The sequence below is a fragment of the Pinus tabuliformis genome, chromosome 7 (genome assembly GCF_031772625.1).
Source record: "Pinus tabuliformis cultivar Carrire ecotype Pingquan chromosome 7, CPIR1, whole genome shotgun sequence".
In the NCBI taxonomy this organism is placed as follows: Eukaryota; Viridiplantae; Streptophyta; class Pinopsida; order Pinales; family Pinaceae; genus Pinus; species Pinus tabuliformis.
This window is the reverse complement of record NC_142293.1, coordinates 1936713108-1936722546: the sequence shown is the minus strand read 5'-3', so window position 1 is coordinate 1936722546 and position 9439 is coordinate 1936713108. Positions and strand designations below refer to the sequence as shown.

The 9439-nt window shown below is 39.2% G+C and overlaps 1 protein-coding gene across 6 annotated transcripts in view; it reads right to left on the bottom strand.

Moving 5' to 3' along the window:
- Positions 1-1191: 1191 nt before the first annotated feature.
- LOC149256228 (uncharacterized) overlaps positions 1192-9439 on the bottom strand; it is a 106233-nt gene continuing 97985 nt past the window's right edge. For all 6 annotated transcript variants that reach the window (XM_089460694.1, XM_089460696.1, XM_089460697.1 and 3 more), the window contains one exon: positions 1192-1621. In XM_089460694.1, coding sequence (XP_089316820.1) covers positions 1427-1621 — 195 coding nt within the window. In that variant the 3' untranslated portion in view covers positions 1192-1426. The remainder of the gene's footprint in view (positions 1622-9439) is intronic.

Here is a 9439-nt window from a genome sequence, read left to right as displayed (position 1 = left end):
GACTCTCAATGGGAGTCTTGACAAAAATAAAATCTCTTGCTCATGAAACCCATGAAGCAAGCAATACAATAATTATATTTTTCTTCTTTACTTCTTATTACATAAAATCATAATTACATGTCATTATGAAGACCGAACCTAATTACACTTTTGAACAAAGGTGACTTGACATATGATAAGGTTAGAAACATATCCTCTAAAGCATGAGAAGCAAGGGCCTTGAAAACAAAAGAATGCTATAAAAGACAATAGAAAATCTTCCAAATATAAGAATAGTTTTTAAGCAACATACTAATATATTTAGTATCATACTTACCTTAGCCATCAGATGTAACAATCTCATCTTTCAGGTTTTTTAACGTGGCAATATACTCCTCGACAAATAAAAAAATCTGTCATTTTGCAGTTTGGAGAGAGTTTCAAGCGGTGTTCAGTATGCCATATAAATAATGGAAGGTGTCCCAAATCTAGTTTGCAGTCATATTAACCTTGGTGTCATGAACATGGTTTGGCTCAACATAAAGAGTGATCACCCTAGGGCTTCATCCTTCTTCAAACATATTAGATCGTAACTGTTATCAATTTTTTTAATATAAGTAATTTATAAACTCTGCTACAGTAGGGAGAGGGAACCCTACTGAAAACTGTTGAACCTTTTTGTAACATTTATGTAACCTATTGTATATTCAATGTAAATATAAGATACATTTTCTTTATTAAAAGAAAAAGGAAGAAGAAGACAAGACAAGACAAAGTGTTTCCATAGAGATGAGATAAAACAACCTAAAGATGTAAGCATTTCTCATTGCAATGTCATTCAATGTGTTCTGTTCTGTAATAGTGTGGTTATTCAATGTGTTATGTTCTGTAAATAGTGTGGTTTCTAAAGGAGTTCGCATACCAGCTACTATTTTTTCCGACTGAATTTGTAATGGAACTACTCATGACAACTTAATAGTTAATTGGGTTCTGAAAAAACAAGTGATATGTATTAAGGAAAAACATCATTACTCAAAAAATTTCTCTGCCATCTTTCTTAACTCTGTCAATAAATGGCCCCATGGATTTCCAAACCATTAACCAAAAAAGCAAAAGCCAAGTTGGATAGGCACTATGTTTTGGTCAATCCATTTAGACATCAGCTTATCAGAGAAGTGGGTTTGCAATGAGACCAAAATATCTAAGAAGCTGTTACTAACAAAAGAATATAGATAGATATTAGAAACTTGACTCAATACATCAGTTATTATTGTGAATAACGAATTTCTCCATGATCAATGAAACTGGTATATGACAAACCCCTGTTTTCTGATGCCCATGTACCTCTATGTGAATTTGAGACATTAAATCCCATACGATAACATAATCTGTGAAACAGAATCTAAATCCATAGCATGTTGTATTACTTGAACTGAACTGTGACATCTCAATTTTTTTTGTCCTTTACTGCTTGTTTAATGGCATCACTTTGTTCAGCCTTTTTCTGAGCTCGAATCATTGCACGTCTTAAACGGGGCCGCATCTCTCTCACTTTACGAGGTGGCATAACAAAACCCTCTAAAGGTCTGTCCGTGAAGGGGTGTTCACTGCCAGCAAAAATCCTAAGCTTTCTGTCTCGATCCTGCAGCAATAAAATAATTCAGTAGGAAATTTCGCATTCTCATATTTTTATTTATGCAACAGTATTTCCCAAATTTCAAGGAACATATCATACCTGCATTTCTGTGGCTCTTCCGAACTCACAAAGTACATAATCAGAAGTAAGTTGTACATATGCAACATTTTCCTATATATTTCCCTCCCTTACCACACCATTTCCCTCTTTCATTTTCACTCCACTACCTCTTTTGGTTGAAGGGAAAAACTATAGTTAAGCATGTAAATAAAATATTGTACTAAAATGCAGGATGGGACAGCATGGAAAAGCATATCCGCAATTCTAGAACATGAGACCCACTCAATCTGAATAAAAGATCGAGCAACAACTCCCCCAAATAACACAGTATAATTTCAATTTTAAATAACACAGTATAATTCTACCTTCCTCCAATTAAACCCCATGTAATGCACAAACACAATATCACAATATATAAGAGCAGAAACGCTTGCCAACTTCTATATAATTTTATGTACATCAAAAGAACCAGATACAAGTGTAAATCCTGTCCTATTCCCACTGCAAAATGACCACCATAAAATTATCATTATGCTAAGTTGCAATGCAAAACAAAGGTACAAATTTTCACTATCAAAATATATCAGCTAATTATACTAAATGTAGTCATCAACTCATGCCTTCAAATATTTTTTCTAGAGATACAGCACAATCTTGGAACTCAAATGACAAACAAGAACAAGCACAAAATCTTATTAATGTTATTACAATCCAAGTTGAAAAAGTGGCTGCTCATATGTTACATCTGATACAAAAAGACAATTTCAAATACACTTCTGCCATGCCTCTCCCACAATACGTAGTATTACCCATCATCATGCATGGAGCTTACACTAGTCAATTTTTTCACCACCCTTGTGGTTCGCATCACAACGAGCCTCTGACGGCTAGGATTTGTGGGTCCTCAATTGGTTACTTGGATAGTTGATGGCATGGATGACGATGGGCAAGAGGCTTTGATAGTGTTTCACTCGATACACTTGCTTATCAAGAGAGAGATAGCATTGCACTTGATCATGTGATGTTCTAATATACATTCTTTGCTAGACCATAGTTTTAAAATTCGGACTTGGACTTCTTCTCTAGCACCTATCAACTCATGTTTTGATTAGAACTCGGATAAACTCAAACTCAACGATTCTATTTTCAAAACAATACATAAAATAAAGTTTTATTTAAAAAGAAATGATTCCAAACCATTAGACAAAATATCAGAAGTTTGCTCTCTATATACCATGTATCAGTGAATATATCAAAATGGCATGAGTGCACTACATATCAATTACAAAATACATAACCAATGAGGCTCTAAATGGCCTCTAGAGTCAAAAAACCATGCTACAAACTATTAGCCTACTATAAATGGTTGATCAACATGACCACTCATCAAATTCATCACCCGATTCACCACTACTAGACATGGGATAATTAGCAGGAGCTACAAAAACATCATCTGACTCAGAGTCCTCAAACTCCTCAAGATCATTTACAACCTTAGTCGTAGTGGTCATTTACAAGCATCAGCATCTAAGCATGGTGTACTAGCCCTCCCAAACCATCTCAGTGGTCTCCATCATCATCTGACTCGGGAACAAGGCAACGTCCATCAAATAGGATCAAGGCCAGCCTCGGGGCATCCTGGGTCCTCCATCCAAGCACATCACCAATCAATCCAACGCCTAGGATTCTCAATATTTTAGCATCTACAGGTGTAGCAAGGGGCACACAACCATGTCCAGGCTCGTCAAACCCCATCATTTATTTCAGGAGGGCTACGTTGGGGCTACAATGTCAAAAGTGCTCTCAAAATTGGGCTAGACATCCTATGAATGGCATTGAAGAGGTGTGAAGCCATCCCTCAAGGAATTTATGTTGCATGTGTAATGAACCACTTGAAACATACCCTCAAGATCAAGTGAGATCAAAATCATTAGGGGAAAAAGCTATCAAAGTATCATAGTGGACCATATCCAATGTCATGGGCACCAAAATAGTTCACATAAACCTTGCCTTCAAATGTCTTTCTAGCATAGGATTTGTAACCAAGTTACCACATTTATGTTAGAGATGATTATGTCATTAGCCCTATTACGTGCTTCTAGCCCCCAAGAGGAAGGACATTTCACAGGTGGACCTATCAATCCATAGATGGATGTGATAAAGGTGGTAACAAAATGGGCACGATTTCAAGGAAGATGGCCATAGCCATGGTACCAGCTGAAGGGAGTACAACCTCTCTAAGTGCTATAATCAAAAGAGGGAGCAATCGTGGAGGCAAATTTACCCCTTTCCCCGGCTTCTCGTTTCCAACCCTTTGGTGCACCTTTTACTTCAATGATTATCTTCCTTCTTCAATAGCTTAGGAGACTTAGCTTGCTTTATGCTTTTCTAATACCCCTTAAAGATGTAGTAGTTTATTGTTCATTGACGTTGGGACATTCAAGTGTTCTTTTGTTTAGATAGAGCATGAAATGTTGTGGCACTGAGTTATGGCTAATGAGGCAGGTAGAGCTAATGCTAGGCTTTTGCCCATGTGCTTATTATCTCCCAACCATATTTTTCATTTTCAATTTTCTTATTTGTGGCTTCATATGCTTTAATATTTCTTTTAGTCACACCAACCTCTTAGGGAAAATGTATAGACTTTGACTCAAAGATGAGGATATAGGGTGCTAATGGCAATGGCCGATGACAATCAACCCAAAAAATGGATGTCGATAATAAGGAAAAAATGGAAGGTGCCAAATATTGATTACCTTGGGCATGCCATATCAATAAATGCCTCCTATTAGTGCCCCTCCTAAAGGACCTCAAGAGAGGCCACAATGGACTATGAGCAAAAGATAATCTCTCAAGTGAACAAGGGTACAATCTATGAAAATTTCACTACTGAAATCTTATTGCAACAATTGGAAATTATTTTTCTAATTGTTAATTAATTTAACAATTTATCTACTACGCAAATCCCAAATAATTCACACTACAACTTTCACAAATAAATTGCGGAAGAAAATAACGTTGGAAACTGAGAAAATACTAGCACACACATAACAATTGACACAATTATTTTTGGACAAAAGTCCATGAAAACCCCAACTTGGGAAAACTGGCGCAGCAGCTAAGGGTTTTTATTATTATTATGCAGCAATGAGAGAAAATCTGAGTACAACTGGATGTTAAAATCTGGCAATCCTACAGAGAAAAATACTGGCAAAAATCTAGTAAAGAATTTTCCACACCCCACAGGCAAATCCGAGCTCTCGTTGCAGCGCCAAGTGAGGCGTCCAATCTGGTCTGCACAGGCCTGTGTTACCCTTGCGTAGTCTCTTCCCACGCACAACCTGAATCTGTTGCTCCTGTAGTCATTCCATCTGCCATTGGCTGAGAAACTATCTCTCTGGCTTTCTAGAACCCTTTCCTGGCCTCTGGAACTGAAACTCGGCTTCTCTCCAACAAAATCAAACAGCCTCTAGAGGCTTTTGTGCAACCTCTACGTCAACCTCATTGTGGCTATCTCTGCCTCTTTGCAAATGCACTCGCCAGATCTCGAAAGCTTGCTCTGGCCTCACTGTCTTTGCCCCTCTCTATCTCTGCTTCCTTACTAAAGCTTGAACTCTCCCAGCACTGATGGCTCTTTGGAAAATCGAACTCTCCAAGGAAATCAAACTCTTTGTGGTTCTCACAAGTGTATCAAGTGTATTCTCCATCTACCCATCAACTTCTTCTTATAATCCTTTGTTGGACCTCCAACAACCAAGATTAAAACTTAATCAAGGGCCCAGATTAATTCCCTGTTGATCCATGTGAGTTTCTAGATGATTCACACCTTATCTCAATTAAAACTGATTAATTAACCAGATTTCTTAAGTTTAGACTTGGGAAATATTAAAAAATAGGCTAATAAACTAATTGAGACACTTCTAGGTGGAATTTCCAAAAACGATTACTGGGTTATGGAGAACTCATGTGTTTTAGCCTCTCCACAAAGTTTCGAGACTAGAACACCTCCGATGCTACAAAAACTAACACTCCCTCTTACCGAGGAAGGTGTTCTCTCCAACTCTAGTGTTGCACATCCCACCACAACACCCTGTCCCTGTACCACCCGTTGTCACGTTGTTGACGTCTGGCTACACTGCCCACCAACCACTACAACTTTGATGTTGCATTCATGTTGTTGTTGACACTACTACACTACTGCCAACTTTGCATCTGCACTGCAACTCCCTCTCAACTGTTGCTACTGCTACTGTAACCACTACAACTGAGAAGCATCCTATATACTAAATCAACTATGTTCAGTGTGATACGTCTATCTCCCGAGTCCTGACTACTACTAGCTACTGCACTTTACACCAAGGAATCTGTGTTGTTGTCGACTCTGCACTGCTACCAAACCTGCACTATGCTCCTCAGCACCTGTCTGCAATTGTCAATCTTGTATTTCACTGCATCTCTGACACCGATCCATCTTGCTACTGAATACTGTGGGCCCCTATGGCAAGGTAATGATCCATGAGGAAGACGCCTCAAGGATCCTGCCCAATCTCTGCAATTCTAAACTACAGCTCCATGTTGCCCCCACCTAACTCCTAAAGGTATGGTTGCCATCATAGCGAATTCTTCCTCCAACTTGGAGGACAACCTGTCTATCTCGGCTGACGTTGCCCACTGGTCCTGCTTCTCCTGCTTGTCCTTTTTAAGAGGACACTACATATTGTAGTGACCAAACTCACCGCATCTGAAGCACTTGACCTTTGACAAGTCCTTCTTCTTCTTCTTTCCCCCTGCCCCTAACTGGCACCCTTAGATGCTAGGGCCATATTTTCTTCTTCCTTCTCACTCTTCATGGCCTTGTTGTTGCTTCTGCTAATGGTACTCTTCAATCGAGCGGACCTCAACTCCTCTTGCTATAGATTGGACCACATCTTGTCCCATCTTGGCAAAGTGTCTCTGCACAAAGTGCTTTGGACAAACACCTGCCAATCCTCCGAGACACTGTTCAGTGCCAATCGTACAAGCTCTGTATGTTGGGGCACCTCCCCAGTGGCTACTAGTTGATCATGGACCTCATGAATCCTAGTGAGGAAGCCATCTATGCTCTCACCCTTCTGCATTCTAACGCTTCTCAACTTCTCCTAGAGAAACATCTTCCGCTACTCGGAAGAACCCTGATATAGCATGGAGAGAGCATCCCACATTTCCTTGGTCATCCCTTGGCCAACTACATGTGAGACTATATGATCTCGGACTCCATCCAAGATCATTCACTTCGCCTTCGCCATTTCTCTTTTGTACTCCTTCAGCTGATTTGCATCTTGGGGTACTGCTACAACATTGTCCATATAGGTTGTCAGGCCATGTTCATCTAGAAGGAAGGACATCATAGCCTTCCAGATGACATAGTTGGAGACTCCCTCCAGCCTATCTTGATCTCTAAGCCCAGTTGTGGCCATCTCAACAAACTTGTCAAAAACTGTCTCTTTCCCTCTCCTCGGTTGTTGATTCTGCTATACGCACTCCCTTCTGGAGTGAAGAAATTTGCACTCAGCTACTGCCAATCTGCCTTGGAAAAATCGGACCTCTGAAACTCGAAGTCCCCTAACAGAAATTTTCCCTCTATGTGTGCGTTTTTTTCTTCCACCCGATGTTTGTTATGCTACGGTAAAATCCACTGTATCCAACCAAGGAAACTAGTCAACGAAAAATATGAGTTGTTGTTGCTCCCTCTCCCTGCTAGGATCATTATTTTGGGCAAATCGAATTTTCTGCCACCCTACAACTGAAAATCAAACCCTTGCCCAGCAATTCGAACTACCTAGCTAGGTATTGCGCAACACCAGAAAATTTCGGCCTGCTACTCCATTTAAACAACGAAATTTTCCTTTTTCTGCTTCAAAGCCTCCCAGTTGATCAATCACGCTCTGATACCATGTGAAAATTTCACCACTAAAATCCTATTGCAACAGCTGGAAATTATTTTTTTAATTGTTAATTATTTAACAATTTATCTGCTACCGCAAATACCAAATAATTCACATTGCAACCTTCACAAATAAACTACGGAAGAAAATAGAGTTGGAAACTGAGAAAATACTAGCGCACACATAAAAATTGACACTTATTTTTGGACAAAAGTCCCCGAAAAAACCCAACTTGGGAAAACTGGTGCAGCAGCTGAGTGTTTTTATTATTATGTAGCAATGAGAGAAAATTTGAGAACAACTGGATAATGAAATCTGGCAATCCTACAGAGAAAAATACCGGCAAAAATCTAGCGAGGAATTTTCCTCATCCCACAAGCAAATCTAGGGTCTAACTGCAGCTCCAAGTGAGTCATCCAAACTGGTCTACATAGGCCTGTGTCACCCTTGCGCAGTCTCTTCCCACGCACAGTGTGAATATGTTGCTCCTGTAGTCGTCTTGTCTGCCACTGACTGAGAAAACTATCTCTCCGACCTTTTGGAACCCTTCTGTGGCCTCTGGAATTGAAACTTAGCTTCTCTCCAACAAAATTGAACTGCCTCTAGAGGCCTCTACGCAACCTTTGTGTCAGCCTCACTGTGGTTGTCTCTACCTCTTTGCAAATGCACTCGCCAGGTCTGGAAAGCTTCCTCCAGCCTCACTGTCTCTACCTCTCTCTATCTTTGCTTCCTTACTGAAGCTCGAACTCTCCCACCATCGTTGGCTCTCTGGAAAATCGAACTCTCCAAGGAAATCAAACTCTTTGTGGTTCTCACAAGTGTATCAAGTGTGTTCTCCATCTACCCATCGACTTCTTCTTATAATCCTCTATTGGACCTCCAACGGCCAAGATTAAAACTTAATCAAGGGCCCAGATTAATTCCCTGTCGATCCGTGTGAGTTTCTAGATGATTCACATCATATATCAATTAATATTGATTAATTAACCAGATTTCCTAAATTTAGACTTAGGAAATATTAAAAAATAAGCTAATAATCTAATTGAGACACTTATAGGTGGAATTTCCATAAACGATTTCTGGCTTATGGAGAACTCATGTGTTTTAGCCTCTCCACAAAGTTTCGAGGTTAGAACATCATTGATGCTACAAAAACTAACACAATCAAGAGTAGTCAATCATCTAATTTGGTCTGTGATCCATTTTAGTAAGCCCCAAAACATTATATGAAAGCACATGGTTATAAAAATGGTTAGTGCACCTTCTGATAAATGACCCACCTTCCTTCAAGAAGCATGCTAGATGAGAGAGAACATTGATCAAAGCATAGGTGAAGAGCTTTGATGTAAAGCTATACATGGGTCATCATAGGGATATTCGTTGGTTGGTTGGTTGGACAATGGGGATAAAAATTCTCCTTAGGGTTACCTAATTTTGGTGGGTATTAGGATCCATATAAATACTTGGGTGGGAGTTCCCTTTCATTAAATGTCATGTCCTTCAATAGAGACATGTCCTTTCATTAAAATTTGTCTCTTCATTGATTATATATATATATATATATATATATTACACCAAAATCAATAGGGAAACCAAGAATGAGGTGTGGGATCTTAGTCTAACAAGGTGGAAAATGCTCCACAACCTTCATCATTGAATTGCATGTTGAAGAAAAGTGTAACTAGGTTCGGTATTTGTAAATGTAATTTTGATCTTTGTACTTGTCAAGAAAAAGAAATATTATTTTTGTAAATTATTCGAATGAGTTTCTTGCTCATTCATAGGTCTAGGAAAGTCAAAGGATCAAAGTCATGTTAAAGAGCTCTTCTTGAGCATGAAT